The 21670-nt window shown below is 36.0% G+C and overlaps 2 protein-coding genes across 2 annotated transcripts; both read left to right on the top strand.

The window, feature by feature from the left end:
* The first annotated feature begins 7988 nt into the window (after positions 1-7988).
* Positions 7989-12962, top strand: LOC140165462 (cyanophycinase-like). The gene is made up of 4 exons (XM_072188752.1): positions 7989-8117; positions 11458-11595; positions 12011-12144; positions 12725-12962. Exons 1-4 carry the CDS (start codon positions 8022-8024, stop codon positions 12903-12905), a joined length of 549 nt encoding a protein of 182 aa, XP_072044853.1. The 5' UTR covers positions 7989-8021; the 3' UTR covers positions 12906-12962.
* Positions 12963-14602: 1640 nt separating this feature from the next.
* LOC140167027 (cyanophycinase-like) lies at positions 14603-20303 on the top strand. Its single transcript, XM_072190507.1, has 6 exons — positions 14603-14734; positions 15867-16003; positions 16429-16524; positions 17227-17493; positions 18080-18221; positions 20142-20303. Exons 1-6 carry the CDS (start codon positions 14603-14605, stop codon positions 20301-20303), a joined length of 936 nt encoding a protein of 311 aa, XP_072046608.1.
* Positions 20304-21670: the final 1367 nt, after the last annotated feature.

The raw sequence follows: 21670 nt of genomic DNA on the forward strand, positions 1-21670 counted from the left end.
AAGTTTCGTGCCCATATATAGTTTTAGTAATTTGACCTCAGATGCCCCTGGGTGACCTCGGATGACCCTGAAATGACCTTCCAAAAATTTTACTCTTAAGTGTTGACTATACCCACCAAGTTTCGTGCCCATATGACAGTTTTTAGTCATTTGACCTCAGATGAACCCTGGGTGACCTTGGATGACCCCGTAATCTATTCAGCTCTGTAAGAACATCAACTACAAATACAACTGACCAAGTTTAGGCGATACACCATGTTGTTAAAACCCCTGTAGTCCCTATAAGGAACAAACCAAAAGATCGATGACGTCTTATAAACGTAACTAGTTTCATTTCTCAGCCGACCCCCTCCCTCCCTGCCAGACGTAATAATGAAATGTTGAAAATTTTGACATAATAATAATAATGACACATTCTTCAGACCGATGGTTTTGTACAAACGTAATCGAGTATTTTTACCCCCTCACCCCTAAACCCCATAGGACGTCATTGATCTTTTGGTTTGTTCCCTAATACTCGGCATCATCGCACATGTTGACTTCCAAACTTCATCACAACATAAACTTCGAAAATGATCCATTCATACTGTCCCATTTATTGATACCTTCTGTTTGTATCAATTGCCAGTGAGTAAAATACACGTGCTCTGTTCACTATACACAGCAAGGTATATGTAGCTATGTGCACGATATTACAACCTCTACCTTGCTGCATTTGATTTGCAGTTCTGACATCTGGCCTGCGCCGGTTTAACAACCAGGTCAAACCTTTGGAGCGGGGCTAGACAGGGATGACAGAATGCTGTGTCGTCATTAATTAAATAAATTTATTACTTTTGGTAAACAAGGGTTGTCTGAGAAGAAAAAATGTGGAAAGGTGAAAAGCAAAATAAAAAAAAAAAGAGAAGAAAAATAGAAGGGGAAAATGGGGAGAAACAGGAGGGAAATTATGATTTCCTTTCTCCATGCTCAAAATTAAATGTTGAGATTAAAGTTTTCATTTTTCGTTGGAAAGGGTGTGCCCGAGTGATTGCGTATTAAAACAAACGTTAACAAACAAAAACAAAATTCCCTAAATTGTTATGAAAAAAATAAAAAAATTAATCTTGTAAATTTTTGGCTCTATGTAAAGTTTTGAAGGATTTTATAAAAAAAAAAAAAAAAAAAATCTGGTGTCATATTAAATGAGTCAAAAGATGTATGTTTTATACAGTAAATGAAGTAAAAATTATGATGCGCAGTGATTATGCCACGTTATTAAATTTCTAATTTTAATATTTCGTCTTTTTGTCAAAATTCAATTTATTGCTCAACCACACCAAGTATTTAGTTTTGTTAAGTTGTGGCGTTAAAATACCCAAACAATTAAGTTTCTGACGACACAGTTCTTTCAGGGACACCCTGTATATAGCATGTTTGTACTACAGTATCGATTTTATTGAAGGTCACTGGTAAACAAACACTTGATAGTCTGTGCCTCGGGCCAGACTGTATGTGGCTATCACGATGTTTGTTTGGATCGCCCGACACAAATTGGCTGTGTAGGAGACTAGGTCTGTGCAAACAAATTAACGACTTTATAGCGAACGCGAGTGTTTCCAAAAAGCAGCACAAAAGCAAACAAAAAATACACCCATTGCCCGCTATTTACCGCACGAAATAAACGACTCTAATCATGTACCGCACGAAATGAACGACTCTAATCAGCTGCGGCAATTCCCCAATGGTGGATAGGCCTATACTATACACGTATTCTTATTCGTGCATTTGACGGACTTGGGTGTTTTTGTTTTTGTTAAATATCTCCTCTCCTGAACACATATTATTATAGAAAATCTATCTACTTCTTCATTCGATTACATACTATATACCCTGCAACTTTCAATCTACACAGTGGCTAGATAAACCCTTAAACGTGCGAACAAATATTGCAAAACAAAATTAAAGTATGGCTCTCCGCCTATGGCTCCGCCCATACAATAAATCTTCAAATCTAGATGAGACAAATAATTACTCTCAATACTCTGCTATATTTATAGCATTAAATTAAGTCATCACTTATATTTTCCACATAAAGGCCTACATAAACTGGGCGTCTGGGGGATTTTTCAAATCGTCTCGCTAATCTGATCCTAAAATTAATGGGAAAAATAACAATTTTTGTGCTAAAATGGCCATTTCAACCACATTTCACATGTTCTCCTTCTTTGTGTCAAAATTTTAGGGGGGTCGATCGAACCCCTCGAACCCCCCTGGCTACGGGCCTGTAATTGGGTGATAGATTTGCAAAAAGTTCACTTTTCAGAGGGAATGTTAAAATGATTATCATCACCGTTTAGCATGTTTACTAACCACTCCGTTTATTAACCGCTCCCGTTTACTCAACTAGCGTTAGTTAAAAAAAACAGGCGGGTAAATTTAAAAAAAAATAGAAAGAAGAAGATCTTACAACAGTACAAGGGTAGGGCGAATACTCGTTTTATTGGTGTCAAAAACAAACAGAAACAAAGCAGAAAAAATAATTCACTCAACAGCTTCTTTTTGACATTAATACAAAAATTGCAAGGTAGGCCCCTAAGTGAATAACATCCCAGCAAACAACGTTTTATATACAGAAAACGTCCAGTTATATATTATAGGTATAAAGCGCTTTAACAACTTTCCAAAAATATTTTTGAAAACTAGCTGCAAAATATTTTAACGTATAAAAATGTTATTAACCCTGTTCTATACCCCCACAAAAGTGGTATATTTGAGTGGTGTGGAGGTATCATATTACTGCGTTGCAGTGTTATCGGTTGGGTAAAAACCAATAAGTGGCATACCATTGGCAAGCTTGGACTTTAAGCTTTTAGAAAAATTAGTTTAATAATTAATTAATGTTAATTTTATGCAAATTAGCTCATGAATAATTAATGAGCCCATAGCCAAATATGATGAAAATAATATTTTGATTTACATTTTTGAAGTGTATGAGTACATCAATGTGGCATTTTTATGCAATTTTAAACACACTGCTGTGTTTCTACATATAATAAAAAGAAACCTGGGTTACTTTGGACTATATTTAAAAAGTTTATGGACATTTTTGGGCTATTTTTAGGGCAAAATTTGGCCTAAAAATAGTTAAAATCATGATGCAAGTTTCCAACATTTTGAACCATTTTATGATGTGTATATGGTAGTTATATTAGGAAAAAAAGGTATTTTGTTGATAGAGAAGTGACAAATTATCAAAACTGTTTAAAAAACAAGACCTTATTTTGTGTAAATAATTTTTTTACATGCATATTAAGCCATTTCGTGCCATATGGCACGAAATTGATGGGGGTAATAGAATAGGGTAAGTGTTGACAATAATTATATTTTGTAAAGATGTTTGCCAAAACTATTTCACAAAATTAATAGGGCCTAACGTTTTGACATTTTTAAAATGTTATTGTGGTATTTTTTCATATAAAACATTTTAAAAACGTTTTTACGACGTTGAATTGTTATTAAAACGTTCTGAATTCGGTGGAGAGGTTCTCGGCCATGCACCTCACCATATCTCAAACCTCATCATTGAGAAGGGGCATATAACATGTATAAAGGCCCTATAGACCATTTGCAGTGCTATCAGCGTAGCCAATTATTGTTGCAGAGGGCGAATAGGGTTGAGGGTGACTAAAACGTTGCACCCGGGGTAGCACCTTTTTCTAAGAGTGTATGGCTAAAAAAAAGTTCCACTCATAAGCCAGGCCAAAAGCCTATGCTGGCCTGACTTACACATGTTATGTGTAAGTCCTATGTGGAAAGAAAAGAAAGTTTATTAGATAAGGAAAGTGTTTAGGCCTATTATCATGTACGATAGGTCATGCTACCTTATTCATGATGTCAATACACTTATCATATCTCTGATTATGTTGTGATAGTGATGTAAAATTTAAGTTGATGCTTCCATACGCGTTATTCCATTAGTCTGTTGTCAATGTCGTCATGAAGATAATTTATATCTATATACTATTTGAGTTTTTTGCCATGTCATCATGGACACTTGTGTTTTGATTCCCACGTTTTCATGATAAAAAACAACACTATTTACAGTCTATCTACAAACCGCTTTTAGAATACTAGTATATCCATTTTGGTATTAACTGCATGTAGGCCTACTCGGATGATGATGATGAAGTTAATTTTCATGATTGGTTTGTTAGCTTTGAGTGTCAGAAGAGGTTCATGTAAAAGTTTGGTCTTAGCAGGAGGAGGACTGGATGAAGCTAACGCTGATGTGTGGAATAAGGTTATTGAACTGGCGGTAAGATAAGCCATTTTGTTCAGTTTTCGTCATTTAACTAAAAAACTGTTTCATAAAAGTACTTCTTCCTTCCCAGCAAACACACAACGTTTTACAGAAAAAGGGTATAAAAACGATTTAATAACATTCATAAAACATTTTCTAACAGAATGTTGTGTAACTGTTGCCAATTTTTTTTTCAAAGCAAGCCAATAACTGCATTCATATTTTCCATAGGGCATGCTGTTCTTGAGTTAAGGTCAATAATATATCAATTTATATCGAAAAGAAACACATTTCGCCACAATTGTAAAAGAGCCTCAAAACTATTCATTGTGAATGTTTATTATTGTTTCTGTATTTGAATATCAAATAGTACATAAATATTGTGCCTTGACTGTAAAACAAAAAATCGCCTTATTTTCTAAAATTTTATTTTTTTAAAGCATGTCTGAGACAGACTTTATTTCTTTCTTTTTTTCTCTCTTCTTTTTTTTTTCCTTAATAATTTTGTTTATAATTATGCAGGGTGGAGTTGGTGTAGCAAGATTTGGGGTCGTATGTGCTGCATCAAGTGACCCGTTAGACAGCGCTACATATTACATTGACCTACTCATACAATATGGAGCTGCCAGTGCTGACTGGATTCAAATTGATGAGAGCAGGTAGCCAAGCCTCAATGCCAGTTGAGATTGGATTTTAATTTTCGTCAAAAGAATAGAAATGCTTAAAAGCCAGCATTTCTTTTCTCTTGACCCAAAGGCTGACAGTAAAATTTTTCTTTTTTTGGGAGTGGCGTTTTCAGCTCTTTTCCTTGCTCTTTATCTTCAAACCTGTTTCTCACTTCTCTGTCCATATATATGCCAGCATGCATGCTTTCAGCATGCATGACTAGAGCATTTTGTTTGAGCCTGGACCATCAGGACCCAAGTGTGTTTCCACACGGAGCGACCATTTAAATAAATATCGTTGAGGTGTTATCATACTGAGATTACTGACGAACCCATTATCACTATAATAACCAAAACGGCTTTTGAATTAGCCTATGATGGACCGTCGATGGCGACACTGTCAGGTTTTTTTCAGAGTACTAAACTACGTTTTCGCCATAGCCACCACCCGGATTATGTATAATGACCTCACGGGATATATTCAGGGCAGTTTATAATAATCTCGTCAGTAGACCTATGGGGCCTATACTAAAATCACGACGACAAGTATAATTATATGCAGCTTATATTCGGCAAATTACGGTACTTTTAGATTTTTTTTTACCAAATTTAACCTGACTGCATGTGCCGTACCATGAGTCACAAAACGTCACAATCAACGAATTTGTTGCACTAGATTCGTCACCAAAACTCACCATGATGAGCTATGATGGGACTACTATTATAATACAGGCCTTAGTAGTTTACAATTGATGCCGAAATGTTCACTTAAAATGTTAACATTTTTCTCCTGTTTGTACTGCAGAAAAGAAAACAATGAAGATCCAGCTACTATCGATTTGATCTTATCTCAAACTGGGTTTTTCTTTTCTGGTGGAGATCAAGCACGGGTTATTACTTCGTAAGTACAGTCTCACCAAGAAAGAGCATCAGTGGTGCAGTTCCTCATGGTCTATACTTGGTCACTAGTTATCTATCTTGATTTTTTAAAGAATTTAGTTGCACCTGTTTAGGGGGCTAGAGCGTTGAGGAATAAATTAACTGATTTCGTTTATTTGGTCAATCTGACCACTGGATTTACGTTGGCTTGTTGTTGTGTGTCATTTTTGTCTTCTTTTAGTCTATTGGGTTAAGGCAAAATTACCCCCTATTTAGACATATAATTAACAACAACGTTATATGCTTATTTTATTTTGACCATACATTTTTTCAATTTTCATCTAGGTTTTACCACTTTCCCGAGCGTACAGAATCTTCTGCCCTGGCAGCCATTCGTCAAGTCTACAACGCAGGGGGTCTGATTGCGGGGAGCAGCGCAGGAACAGCCTGCCAGAGCGCTAACGTCATGATAAGCGGGGGTCTAAGCTACGATGCATTGAGATATGGGGCAAAATTCGGGGGCTACGACCCCAGAAATCCGGATGATTTAAGCTACGATGAATTCGGTGGTATTGGGATGGTGTCTGGAATGGTTTTTGATACTCATTTTAGGTATGTGTTTTTACAATGCGTCCTGCTTAAGTTTATGGTATATAACATTAATTCTAAGTTATACGGCTATTATAAATCATCATCGCTTATGGATTTTTATAATGAAACATTGTATTTGATGACGAAGGAGGCTGGTAGTTACCGTAATCTAAAAGGCCAATATGTGATTCGGATCGGGTCAGGATTCTGTATCAATGTCTTCCTTAGTCGGGATTATGCACTTTCAGTTTCTCACGCGTTTGAACGGGAATTGGATTGCGTACTTTTTCGATGTCTAGTGAGCAAATTTCTTCAATATTTTGAGAAAATGATGTCAAATTTTCTATTCTATATTGTTTGGTAATAATGTCTTTTGCCAATAGTATGTTTAAAGTTGTAATTTTGTGTTTTTGATCGCAAAGATCGGATATTTTCGTTCCCGATTCGAATTCTGAACCCTTCGCAAGGGTGCCGATTTCGGCAGAACTTTGACGATAATTTTGCCTTTTGGACACTAAAATGCATTCGATCCTTAATTTTGTTTCAACCGAGTCTTAAATTAGCAAGCACAATAAGGTTGGTACCACTTTTATATACATTGATAAAATTTTTAAGATTTTTTTTCAAGTTTCTAACCGGCGCAAATCGTTAAGTGTGTATTTCCCATTGACATCCAAAATGGGAAATACGAGTCTGATGGACATAGGAACGGCGTCCATGAGACTCAGCGAGTCTAGTCTTCCTTCAGTTATAAAATTAAACTTATTAAATCTATTCAACTGGACTCACGGTTTTTTGAGAGGCAACGGTTTCACACCTTATCCTAGGTGCATCTTCAGGCCGGCTGAGGCCGTCTGTTGGTCTGTCGGCAATTGGTCACTGACCAGTGGCATGGCGAGACGGTGTTGCCAGAGGTCGTAGATCTTTAGACCTCTGGCAAAGGATAAGGTGTGAAACCTAGGATAAGGTGTGAAAGCGTTGCCTCTCAAAAAAACCAGTCCAGTTGAATAGATTTAATAAGTTTAATTTTATATTTGATTATACCTGGATGAATGACAACCTTCACAAACGTGTCTTCCTTCAGTGTGTCTTTGAACATGCTCAGTGTCTGGTTTTCAAAATATTATGATTTTGAATTGGAGTCTTCATCTTTGGTTCGAGTTGTATTTTTGCCTGAATGTCTTATTAATATGCTTTCTCTCCCCCACCAGCCCCAAGTACAGGTGATTCAGAATAGTGAAAAAGAAAAGAAAAAAACAAGTTATAGATACTATACTGTAGTCCCCGGCCCTTGTGTACCGACATTCCATATAATTAAACAGAATGATGTTGCGATGTGCTTCTTTCGTTTGGCATGACATTGACATATATCAGTTCAACCTAATATTGGGCATTTTTGGCCGGCCCAATTAAGCTCTAAATAATTATTTGAAACTTTTGTCATCATCGTCAACGGTCAACATAAATTAAAACGTCTTCTTTTCTAACTTAATCCTTTATTTAATCAGGAAAGTCAGAGTATCATTTACCGGAAATTTCATTTCAATCTCACTTTCAGTGAACGTGGTCGAGAAGGTCGTTTGATTCGTTTGGTAGCTGATACGATGACAGGACCTCTAGGAACTTCGCTAGGTGTTGGGGTGGATGAGAATACTGCTCTTGTTATCTATGACGTAGGCGAGACATCACAGCTAGGAGAGGTATGCTGGTTTCGGTTTGCTATCTACTGAAGATAGCATGGACTCTTAACAATATCTAATAAGGGAAGACCCTCATCAAAATCACTTTTTCTTTAATAAAGGTGCTATGATTACCAAATTTGGTCTGTAGGGCCTTTGGGTTAATAAAAGGAGAAAAAAATGATTTCACCTATTTTGCATATTCCATTGGCCGCCATCTTGGATTTGAAGGTGTCAAATTTCAAAATAGTCTATGGACCCAGGGGAATGAGCTAGGAACTTGATTTTTATTTCAAATGAAAGAGAAAAGTCATATTAAAAAAATGTTGGAGTCAGATTTTTTTTAAACCTTTATTTTGGCCAAAAACAGGAAAAAGCCCCAAAACACCAAAAAAAGCACTTTTTTGGACAAAAAAAGCCTAAGATAAAAATAAATTGGGGACAAAATCAGGAAATCTGACTCCAACATTTTTTGACAAATGACCTGAGGTACATTCTGTACAAATTTCATAGAAATCCATTAAAAAATAGGGTCCACTGACTATTTTGAAGGTAAAAAATCATCATTTTTGGGAAAATGCGTTTATATCTAGAAACACCTTTTTAATTATTTTATGCAAATTAGATGAAAATTTATTACATGTAATATGTAAAAAGCAGGTAATTGATTTATTACAATTTGTTGTGAAGATAACATGATAAAAGCTTATGTACTTTTTGAGATACAGATTTTTTACTGCAAAAATATTATATATCGCCACTTGAAAAACAATAAAATACATAATAAATATCACAGCTTGAAAAACAATAAAATACATAAATAATACATTTGATCGTGCAAGATGCTTCACTTCAAGTTGCAATTTCTTGGGAACCGTAAATGCGATTTGTGTGGAATAAAAAGTATGTGAAAGAAAAAAGTCTGCTCTTTTACCTGGAGTGACAATGAAATATGACTATACGAGGGGGTATCAAAAAGTTTTAGAAATCGTCCAGAAGTGAAAAAGCTATATCAATGAAACTTTTTTGTCAGTGCAATCACTGGTCATATGTACACTATGGTGCAAAAATAGTCTCATAAGTATGTTTACTTTTTTTACAGGAGCTAGATGTCACTACCTACCTATGTAACCGCATAACCAGCAAAATGGAGAAAATTGAGGCATGCAGCATGATTAAGTTCCATTTTAAGGGTTAGAGTGCCCAGAAAATCTGTGATGAAATAAAAATTCCTTTTCCAAAAAGCGACAGTGACATATCACAATCACCACCGAAGATAACTTTCATTTCATCATCAATTTTCTAGGCACTGCAACCCTTCAAAAGCAGGATCTTAATAATGCTGCTTGCCTCAATTTTCTCAATCTTGCAGTTTATGCGCAGTAACTGGGGCAGCAGGTTATTGGCATCTAGTGCCACCTGTAAAAAAAGTAAACATACCTATGAGACCATTTTTGGACCATAATGTACATAAGGACCAGTGATTGCACTGACAAAATTTCATTGATATAGCTCTTTCACTTCTGGCCGATTTCTAAAACTTTTTGATACCCCCTCGTAAATGGGTGTTTTTGATGAGGGTCTTCCATAGCAAGAGCATTGATATCTACTGAAGATAGCAAGGGGTGTTTGCTTCCTGATGAAGATAGGTAGGGGTAGTGTTATCTACTGAAGATAGCAAATTAGTTGGATATACCCGAACATACCAATGACGCCTTACTATACTATTAATTGATAGCAAGTCTAATTATCTACATAGATAAGATACAAGATAAGATATTTTATTTTCCCATAATTCACATGAAATCACACAAGTATATATTTTAAAAAAACAAAGGCAATATCAAACAAACGAATTATGGAGGGGATGACCAGAAGGCCAGTAAGGCCAGAGGAAGTCACCCCCTTAACAAAGAAATGTTACCATCAAAAGTAAAAACAAAACAAAGCATAACAAACAAACGAGAAACACAATGCTCAAGAATTAATCATATTTTGAGATCAAGTCACGTTTATATATCTTACGGAAATGTTTCAATGAATTTGCCGTTTTTATTGAATTTGGCAATGAATTCCATAATATTGGACCAGCAGTACGAATGGCATGGTCAGTAAATGTTTTGTTGTTCTTCATTAAGTTGAATTTATCTGCGTTTCTCGTTTGGTAATTATGAATATTGGAACGTAGTGTAAAGAAGCCATCAAATACGCCCGGTAATTCATTATTACTGTACTTGTACATAAATACCCCCAATTCAAGCTTGTAGGTGTCTACAAAAGATATGAAGGCTGAAGGGTACATACATGTACTTATAGTCTGACGATAGCAAGATGTATTCCCCAGTAAACACAAAACGTTTTCGACATCATTCGCAAAAGGTTATAAAAGTTTGTAAGAAAACGTTTAAATGTCCGTCGGGTTATATAAAGGGTACATTAAATGGTATAAAACGTTTTCATAACATTAAAAAACATTTGTTGGTAATTTACTCCACAGCAAACACAAATGTTTTACAGAAAACATTTAAATGTCGGGTTATATAAAGGGTATAAAAACGTTTTAATATCATTCCAAAAACATTTTTGAAAACTTGGTACAAATCATTCTAAACAGTATGTTATTTTGGGGTTGAAAAATATTTTGCAAAAAATGTTTGCCCAAAATATTTACAATAACGTTTTTAAAATGTTTTCACGACCTTTATATAACCCGACATTTAAATGTTATTGAAACGTTTTGTAAAAAACATTTTAAGAACATTTCTCTGTTTGCCGGGTGCAAATATTTTAACATAATGTTATTTAAGTGTTGACAACATATTTGGCCAAAAATGTTTGCAAAAATAGTTTACAATGACATTTCGAAAACATTTTAAAAATATTGTTGTAGTGTGTTTTCATACAAAACGTTTTAAAATGATTTCATGACCTTTATATAACCCGACATTTTAATGTTATTAAAACGTTTTTACCTAAACCAAAACCCAAAATATAACTTATTTAAAACGTTCTTATGTTTGCTGGGTCGCTATTTACTAAAAAGCTAGTGCTGTTGGCTATCTACAGAAGATAATACGACATCTGTGCTATCTACTGAAGATAGCAATTAATACTGTTGACTGTCTACGGAAGATAGCGAGGATTTTGTGCTATCTACTGAAGATAGCAAGTGCTGTTTGCTATAACAAGGACTCTTTTCATCTTCTGTGGATAGCAAAAGATTTATTATCATATCGGGTATAATAGTCTGAGCTAACTTGAAGCAATTTGACTCCTTGATAACCTTGTCTATTTCCAGTCTAAACTTTCAAATATCGTAAATTAAAACACACTTTATGTTTTAAATTATTATAAATACCAGGTACTTGGTGCAAGTGGTGTTCTCTTTGTTGACTTGAGCAAATCAACAGTTTCAACCGTTAGGAACCAATGGGCTATCAACAATGTCATATCAAGCTATCTGACTGACGGAGACACCTACGCTTTCAATGGAAATAAGGTAATTCGGTGAAGTGTGAGCTTATAAAACTATACTCTACCGCAATGAGGAGGGGGAGGGGGAGAGGGGTCAGTCAAATTTTAAACATCATAAAACTTATATGGTAAAGATTCGCCTTATGCTATGGCGCATTATCAGCTCCCTTTACATAGGCCCTAACTGGAAAGTGCACAAACTAAAAGTGCCCTCTCGTAAAAATCTCACCAGCAATAAAATCTATTTATACGTGAAATTTGCACCATCAATGCGAATCTTTACGGTATCTTGGAAGAAAGGAATGACCAGATCCTCCCTCTAATGACGCTAATTATTGCCAGGGCTGGTTTATAATTATTTAGATTTTCACATCACTTCTTCTTGCCAATGAAACATTAAAATCAAAGGTGTTATTTGATTATTTTTCGTTTATTTGAAGGTGAATTTTGCTACCTGGAAACTCAACCTACAAGGCCGTGAATATTATAACGATGCTATCACAAGCAATGATATTTTCTGCAATCCCGATAAAGTTATTCGTAATAATCGAGAGTTTGCAAAGGTGACACGGAGGTAAGTCAGAAAGTCATAGTTCTACTCAAAAACCATGTGTGCGTTGCTTTAAATATTTATTCATTTACGTTTATTCATTTTAGTGCATTTTTCTTTCCTTTTTCCCCCTCAGAATTTTTGTTTATTTGTCTTGTTTTGTTTTGCTTTTTTTTTTTCATCAATTAAATAAAGCCTGAACTAGGACTGTAACAATCTGTTATTTCTATGTATCAGTACAATTCTCTCCCCTCTTTCAAGTGGATCGTCACTCTTATAGTACCAATAAATTATAATTGAAGACCGAATTAAAAAAAACTAGTTTGCGTCTGACGTCAGAGCGAAGGCACGGCGTGATTGGTTGCTGGCCTGCGCAGTACTGCATTTTTGGTCTTGTCGAGACAGGACGTCATATACGCAAACTAGTCTTTTTAATCCAAGAGAAGATCCCTGTACTGATTTCCTGTTCATTGCAACATATGGGTTGATAGCAATACCGCTATATTGCAGGTAGAGACTTTACACTTAAAACCTCTAAAAATGACATTCCTAAATAAAGGATGGATTTGTTTGATGTCTAGCTTTCTTCTGCCCCCATTTGCAGGTTGTATGACAATCGGAGGGACGTGACAACGTATGGAGACACCGATGAGAACCTGCCACGATTCCGCGTCAATGTTGATAAGAGTGTGGGCGGTTCCTATGGGTTTGGTGGATACCATGCAGTCAATGGAAACTTCTATGTGTCCTTTACTGGCTTGGATACAGACATAGCTGCTACATAATGAAATAATTGTGTCTGTTTACAAAAAGTTTGTTTGCTTTAGAAGTTGATTACTTCGGATAGTTCTTTATTTATTAACGATTTTGATTAGCAATGTTATAACTTGAATTATAAATTTGTCGTATCATCTGCAAACAATTTGCCTACAAAGTCTAATATAGTGGAAGTATTCGCTATGTCATAAATATACAAGACAAAGAGTAAAGGGCCTAATATTGAGCCTTGTGGGACGCCGCAAATTATAATTTTAAGTTCAGTGTTTATATTATTAAAATTCACACATTGTTTTCTATCACTTAAAACGGATTGAGTGTTATTTCTAAATCAAACTATTAATATTAATTTCGTCATTTCAAACACATTTGAATAGTTAAATTAATACTTATATTGACATAGGCGTAACAATAAAACATATTACAGAAACAAGTTGATGCACATAGATCCATTATTGTTATGTTTTAAATTATGAATGTCGCTTCAGTTTTTTAACTTATAAATACAGCAAATGAGATTATCCATCGACTGCTTCTAACTTTTAAAGGTAATTACCAATTCTATTAGTTGTCCTTGGCAATGAATATAGTTGTATATTACGAGGTTCCTATGGTGTAATGTCGCAGAACGAAAGTTTATTAATCATGAACAAAACGACCTCAATACATTAGCCTACATACTCTAGCTCTTACCCAAAATTGAATATCAATTTCGTCCAAATGTTCGTGGACAAACCCGATTTGGACTAATTTTAGCTGAATTATCATCATCGTGATGCTCATTTCACACTTTTTAGGCATAAATTATGAGCTGTTAATAGTCCCCTTTGGAGAGTCGAATATATCCGATGACCCTCTTTTTAAAATTCTACCTGTTGACTTTATACATTTTGTAAAAAGTTTGAGTATTAAACGACCTTCGTTTTCTAGACTATATGTGATCATTAGAAATGCCATTAAACAAATTCAAAATTCTCTTATTCAGCAACTTTTGGTAAACGAATTGCATTTTGCTCATTTCATTTTTCTTTTCTTTTAAACAAATATTTTCTACCCGGTGACCTTTGTTTAAAATTTATTTAATTTCTACCAAGTGACCCCATTTTCTAAATTTTATATCCAATGACCCCCGTTTTCATTCGTAAATACCTAATAACATCATTATAGGCGATAATCTAGCCCCTAGTTCCTGATGACGGAATAGCCACATGCCCGTAGAAAATAGAGCCCTCCCCTCCCCAGGGCGTAGCAAGAGCCGCTGGGGCACATGAAACAAGGAGTGGTGCCGGGCCCTGATATTCTTTATCACCCATATCTCTAATCCATTCCCCATTATTTCATTTTCGCTCGGGGCTACTGAACATTTGGGGCCCATGGACTTTGTCCACCCTGTCCACCTGCTTGCTACGCCCTTGCCCCTCCACCCGGATTCCAATGTAGGCCTAGTAGGCCGATGCGCGATTAGCAGGTCTATTTCAATTTTAAATTTTTAGCGGGTTCGCAGTCGGACAAGTCTGTTGGCAAATGTTGTCCTAAAGATATCTTTTTATCTTGTATTTGAGGTTTGTTTGCGATGTCATCGTGAACACTGCTGTTTCTATTCCCACGTTTTCTTGATAAAAATATGCTCATAAAACACTATCCCAGCAGCATTAAGAAAGAATATCTGTTTTGGTAACTGCGTTAAAAAGTTCGGATGATCATGATGAAGTTAATTTTCATGATTGGTTTGTTAGCTTTGAGTGTCAGAAGAGGTTTATGTAAGAGTTTGGTCTTGGTAGGAGGAGGACTGGATGAAGCTAACGGTGATGTGTGGAACAAGGTTATTGAGCTGGCGGTAAGTATACGAAGTATCTTTCCCCTATCCAGCATGCTTAAATATAACTTCATTTCATTCTGTATATTGAATAATATCTGCCGAGGCTATAGACGAATCCAACGAGCCAAGTCCTGGTCGCCTATATTAATTTACTAGTCAACATTTGCATAGGAACCGCATAGTCGGAGGCAAGGTTCATTATTGATTGGAGATTATATACGTATTTATTAGTAATAGACAAGTAATATATATATATATATATATATCGTGTGTTTGCGATTTATTCTGTAATCAATAAGTATGATGAACAAACGCATTTCTGGCAGAAGCACTCACAGCGTAGTGGTATTCGATCTCGACTGTTAATCAAAAGGTTGTGGGTTCGAACCCTGGTAGAATTTTAATTGGAATAAATTTGTTTTTCTTTTGTTAAGTAAGAGGTAATAATTATGGCAATAAATCCGCCGTAAAAACTGAACACAGCTCAATCCAGCCTCATATAGGCCTATATCATGTAAATGTATTATGTGATGCAAATGTTGACTAGGAAAAAAAATATCGCGTCCTGGTCAGGATTTGGTCGGCCATTATTGGGACCCCGCATGCACCAAACAGGTGTTGTGAGTGCCCAATTAGGTGGATTAAACCCGCTTAAAATTCGATGTTAGATTCTTTTGTGTTGTAAACTGTCATCATTCTTTTGTCTACGTGTAACACGGGTGATATTGATAGAATGTAGTTTAAAATGCCCTTCAAGGCCGCATCATTTCACAATTTAGGTGAGATAGCTGGGTCCCCGTCGCGGCTAGCTATGGCTGCCATTGAGGTGTAGGAATGCGTGAAATTGGATTCGTCTATAAGAGGTGGTGGCATGGTGCAATAATGATGTGACCCTTCGGGAAGAGAAAATTATATGGGAGAACAAAGATTTTGGGCAGGCCGGAAAGGGGAAGGCAAGCATTTTTGGAAGGTTAAAAAGCGGACAAGCACAGATGTGTAGAAAAACAGTAAAAAAAAAACCTTTCAAATACTGTGCACAATATGATATCCTGCTCGTTACAAAACCGCTGCTGTGTGGTTTTAATCGGAGTAATTTGAAATGTGTGATGCATTGTGAATCTGATTATTAATTTTGTTTATATTCATCCAGGGTGGAGTTGGTGTAGCAAGATTTGGTGTCGTATGTGCTGCATCAGGTGACCCTCCTGACAGTGCTGCGTATTACATTGACCTACTCAAGCAATATGGAGCTGCCAGTGCTGACTGGATTCAAATTGATGAAAGCAGGTAGCCATGTAGTTGTGATATTCCTATACTGACCATGAGAAAACTATGAAAAACTCCCCTTTGAGTTATACTGACTGGTGAGGGTGGCATTGGTCAGGGTTTTTTTCACCGAAATCGCAATGCTCCATCGCCTCCGAAAGAGGTAGGCCTATAATATGGCTTTTTTGTTCAGTGTTATACCATTTTTGCCATAGGCCTGGTCCGAGGACCTCATGGGTTATACAGGGATGGTTTATGATCCGTTAGTGTACGGATATCACGACGCAGAAACCGCGGCTTAAATTCTATAAATTACGGTACTTCATTAGTCCGAGAGTACAGAAAATCAAATAATTATTGTAGGTTACTAACTTCGTCATTATGATGAAACTGACAAATTGCTTCTTTGACGAAACGTTCGCTTAAAATGTCTGTTTGTACCGCAGAAAGGAAAACAATGAAGATCCAGCTACTATCGATTTGATCTTATCTCAAACTGGGTTTTTCTTTTCTGGTGGAGATCAAGCACGGGTTATTACTTCGTAAGTGTCATTTTAAATGATCTGTACAGTTTTATCAAAGCATCAGTGGTGTTCCGCATGGGTCTATACTTGGTCACTCATAAGAATTTAGTTGTACCTTTCTTTAACTTCTTGGAAACTAGTATAAATTATAAACGAAATCGTTTAATAAAAGTACTTGGTCAACCTGATTACTAGATTGGTTTAGGTTTGTTTTGTGTCATCATACATTTTAATATTTAGAATATAATAGGCCTAAGGCTAACAACGGGTTAAAACAAAATTAGTTAATACTTAAAAGGGCATTTCGTGATCCACAGCCTCATCCCCCACTTTTCTCAAAAAAAGTTGAGATTTTTATATCACTGGAATACTCTGGCTACATAATGTTTATGTACAAAATATTTCTTGCAGATTAATTCGTTTAGCAAAGATATCGCGAAATTTGAATTTCGTTCTGGTGCACCAGAACGAAATTACAACGTATGGTCTATGGAGCAGTGTAATACACATAATCATGCATAACTCGCGAACTCAAAATCGGAATCAACTGAAATTTTGGGAATATGCTTTTTTCGTGGATATGTACTGAAAAATGTCATAAAAAGTGGATGCTAGAATCACGAAATACTCCTTTAAGTCAATTATACTAAAAACATATATTTAACAATAGTATTAGTGCTACTTGATTTTGACCATACATTTGTTTCAATGTTCATCTAGGTTTTACCATTTTCCCGAGCGGATTGAATCTTCTGCCCTGGCAGCCATTCGTCAAGTCTATAATGCTGGTGGTCTGATTGCGGGGAGCAGTGCAGGAACAGCCTGCCAGAGCGCTAACGTCATGATTAACGGTGGTCTAAGCTATGAAGCATTGAGATATGGGGCATCTTCTGGAGGTTATAATCCCAATTATCCCGATGATTTAAGCTACGATGAATTCGGTGGGATTGGGATGGTGTCTGGAATGGTTTTGGATAGTCATTTTAGGTATGTGTTTTTACAATGCGTCCTGCTTAAATTCTAGAACTTTAATTTATAAACTGCCGTCCAGTTAGGTGATTAATTGGTAAGACTCCAGTGAGTGACGATACGAGGGTAAGCCTACCGGCCCCGCAGTGTCAATTTCTGTTATTGTGGAAAGGAACTTTACTGCTAATTCTGATATAAGCGTACGAATCTCGTGGAGTTGACACTGGATGCGATGATTTGTATAGGTCCTGGTGTAGGTCAGTAGCCTGCGCAACCCTGGAATGGTTACTTTATTTTGGCCACCGCAGTGTCATAAATTGCCCCAGACCGTCTGATCATCGTTCAGTTGTACCGACAATTCATATTAACAAAATTGACTAAAATCTGCAATATGCTTCCTCCTCTTGTGTGTTTCAGTCCAAAATTAACCTAACGTTGGGCATTACAAATTTCGCCATCATCGTCACCATTGATTACTAGAAATTTAAACACCTTCTTTTCTAATCCAGTACTCCATTTAATCAGAAAAGTAACTGAAAAGTATCATTTACTGGTCAGAATAAGTGTGACATTTACTTAAATTTTATTTCAATCTCACTTTCAGTACACGTGGTCGTGAAGGTCGTTTGATTCGTTTGGTAGCTGATACGATGACAGGACCTCTAGGAACTTCGCTAGGTGTTGGGGTGGATGAGGATACAGCTCTAGTTATCTACAATGTTGGAGAAACATCACAGCTAGGAGAGGTATGCAGGTTTCGGTCTACTATTGATATCAGGGGATGTTTGCTGTCTACTGAAGATAACAAGGACTCTTTACAACTATATAAATAATGATGACAAGAGTATTTGCTATCTACTAAAGATAGCAAGGGCTCTTTGCTATCTACTACAGGTAGCAAGGGCTCTTTGCTATCTACTACAGATAGCAAAGGCTATTTGCTATCTACCAAAGGCTCTTTGCTATCTACTAAAGATAGCAAGGGCTATTTGCTATCTACTAAAGTAAGCAAGGGCTATTTGCTATCTACTACAGATAGCAAGGGCTCTTTGCTATCTACTAAAGATTGCAAGGGCTCTTTACTATCTACCAAAGATAGCAAGGGCTATTTGCTATCTACTAAAGATAGCAAGGGCTCTTTGTTATATACTAAAGATAGCAAGGGCTCTTTGCTATCTACTAAAGATAGCAAGGGCTATTTGCTATCTACCAAAGGCTCTTTGCTATCTACTAAAGATAGCAAGGGCTATTTGCTATCTACTAAAGTAAGCAAGGGCTATTTGCTATCTACTACAGATAGCAAGGGCTCTTTGCTATCTACTAAAGTAAGCAAGGGCTATTTGCTATCTACTACAGATAGCAAGGGCTACTCTTTGTTATATACTAAAGATAGCAAGGGCTCTTTGCTATCTACTAAAGATAGCAAGGGCTATTTGCTATCTACTACAGATAACAAGGGCTCTTTGCTATCTACTAAAGATAGCAAGGGCTCCTTGCTATCTACTAAAGATAGCAAGGGCTCTTTGCTATCTACTAAAGATAACAAGGGCTCTTTGCTATCTTCTAAAGATAATAAGGGCTCTTTACTATCTACCAAAGATAGCAAGGGCTCTTTGCTATCTACCAAAGATATAGTAAGGGCTCTTTGCTCCCCGGGTTTGCTCCTAAAGATAGTAAGGGCTCTTTGCTATTTACCAAAGATAACAAGGGCTCTTTGCTATCTACTAAAGATAACAAGGGCTCTTTGCTATCTACTAAAGATAGCAAGGGCTCTTTTATATTTACCAAAGATAACAAGGGCTCTTTGCTATCTACTACAGATAACAAGGGCTCTTTGCTATCTACTAAAGATATCAAGGGCTCTTTGCTATCTACTAAAGATAGCAAGAGCTCTTTGTTATCTACTAAAGACAGCAAGTGCTCTTTGATATGTACTCAAGATAGCAAGGGCTCTTTGCTATCTACCAAAGATAGCAAAGGCTCTTTGATATCTTCTAAAATAGCAAGGGCTCTTTGCTATCCTATATAAAGATAGCAAGCTAGGCTCTTTGCTATCTACCAAAGATAGCAAGGACTCTTTGCTATCTACTGAAGATAGCAAGGGGTCTTTGATATCTACTGAAAATAGCAAGGGCTCTTTGCTATCTACTGAAGATAGCAAGGGCTCTTTGCAATATTCTAAAGAGATATAAAGGGATTTGTGCTATTTACTTTAATAAGATAGGAAGTACTGTTAGCTAAACCATTGTATACAGTAGACAGCATAGTGTTGCTTGCAATATCAAAAGAGATGTTTGCTACGTAATGAAAACGGGGGCTGACTGTCATCTTCTAATATGTTATAAAGCTAATTATGTGTGGTGTATACACACGTGTAGAAGGGCGATTTGTCTGTACGCTGGCGACGCAATCGCGTAAATGCACTTAATCGAATCTGTCACTGCAAAATCCAACACGACGTTACTCTCAACTTGATGAGACAAACTATATATAATTGCAATCGTCTGAAGATAGCGTGGGCTGTATTTAGTAAGGTAGCAATGACTCTAATATTTACAGTTAGAGCAAGATTAGTTTACCCAAAACTACTGAAGAAATCTGAATTCTTAAAAAAATGGTTTGTTCTCTCATAAATGTTTTATTATATTTTTGTATAATAATGGCAGGTACTTGGTACAGATGGTGTTCTCTTTCTTGACTTGAGTAAATCTACAGTTTCAACCATTGGTGGCGAATGGGCTATCAGTAATGTCAAATCAAGTTATCTGACTGAGGGAGATACCTACTCTTTCAATGGAAATAAGGTAATTGGTGAAATATTTGGGTGAAACACTCAGGTTTAATATATGTAACTAGTACGGGTTGATTAAATTTTGACTTAGAAGAATGCAAGGATCACAGCTTCCCAAAATATCATCTTCTCTGGTTTGAAAGAGGAGATATCAAGGTATGATTTTCTGCAAAATTTATTGTTTATTTTTCAACACCTTCTTAACAATTTTTGGCTAGGCTGCACAGTAAATTTGTATTTGCTGACATATCAGTCTTACCTACTGGCATCAAGATAGTTAGTTTTAATGGTAGATCTAAATGTAAGCAGACTTAGCAGAGAAGATGATGTAAGATTAAAAAAATCACAATATGAAAATATCAGACCACCCACCTGTTTAAGGAACATAAATGTAACACAGGTGGTTGGGAACCATACAACTGCAGTCTTGATGACCATACACATATCTCATTGTGTAGCCTTATCCAAAATTTGATGTCTTGATTGTTTTCCACGTTTATTTTAAGGTAAATTTTGCTTCCTGGAAAGTCAATCTCCAAGGCCGTGAATATTACAGTGAAGCTATCACAAGCAGTGATATATTCTGCAATCCTGACAAAGGTAATCGCAACTATGGAGAGTTTGCAAAGGTCACAAGGAGGTAAGTAATATGTGTGGCAGGGTTGATTGATTAAATAAACATTTTAATTTTTTATCATATTTGATAAACTAAGTAAATTTCTTTCTTAAATTGATTGTTTTACTTCCTTTCTAATGCTTCTACAACTTTTGGATACAATTACAATAATATCTATTGCTATAAATTCATCTGGTGCAGAATTCAACAGGTTTCCCCCATGATTTTGAAATTTTCACACGTAAAAACATGTTTTGAATTTTTGTAAGTACCTGATATGATTGCGCATGTCTAGCATTCCACTGGTCTCTTTTAAATTTGTTATGGGGTATAGCAGTTCTTGGAATTAAAAAAATCAAAAAAATTGATTTAAAACCAAAAAAAATAATGATTTAAATAAAAAAAAAAAAACTGATGTTTTTGATTTTGTTTTTAATTACCAAAAAACATCATTAACCCTGATTTATGTTGCATTTTCAATAACCATACAGGTCGCTTAACACAGATCAGAAGAGCGTTATATAAAGTTTAAAACAAATCTTAACTAAGTATGCATAAAATGACATTTGCAAGGAAGGAAAAATTATGAGAAAGGTTTTTAAGTATATACGAGTATATACATAAATGACAGCCAGTGAAAAAAGTCAAATCCAGGATTTGAACCTAAGACCTTCAGATCACTGGACCAATGCTCTACCAACTGAGCTAATGATTCAGATGGAGAGAGAAGAGCAGTGATGTTGTTATCTGCAGGAAATGCTTGCTTGATGATGGTTTTTATTTTTCTC

The sequence above is a fragment of the Amphiura filiformis genome, chromosome 12, assembly GCF_039555335.1.
Source record: "Amphiura filiformis chromosome 12, Afil_fr2py, whole genome shotgun sequence".
In the NCBI taxonomy this organism is placed as follows: Eukaryota; Metazoa; Echinodermata; class Ophiuroidea; order Amphilepidida; family Amphiuridae; genus Amphiura; species Amphiura filiformis.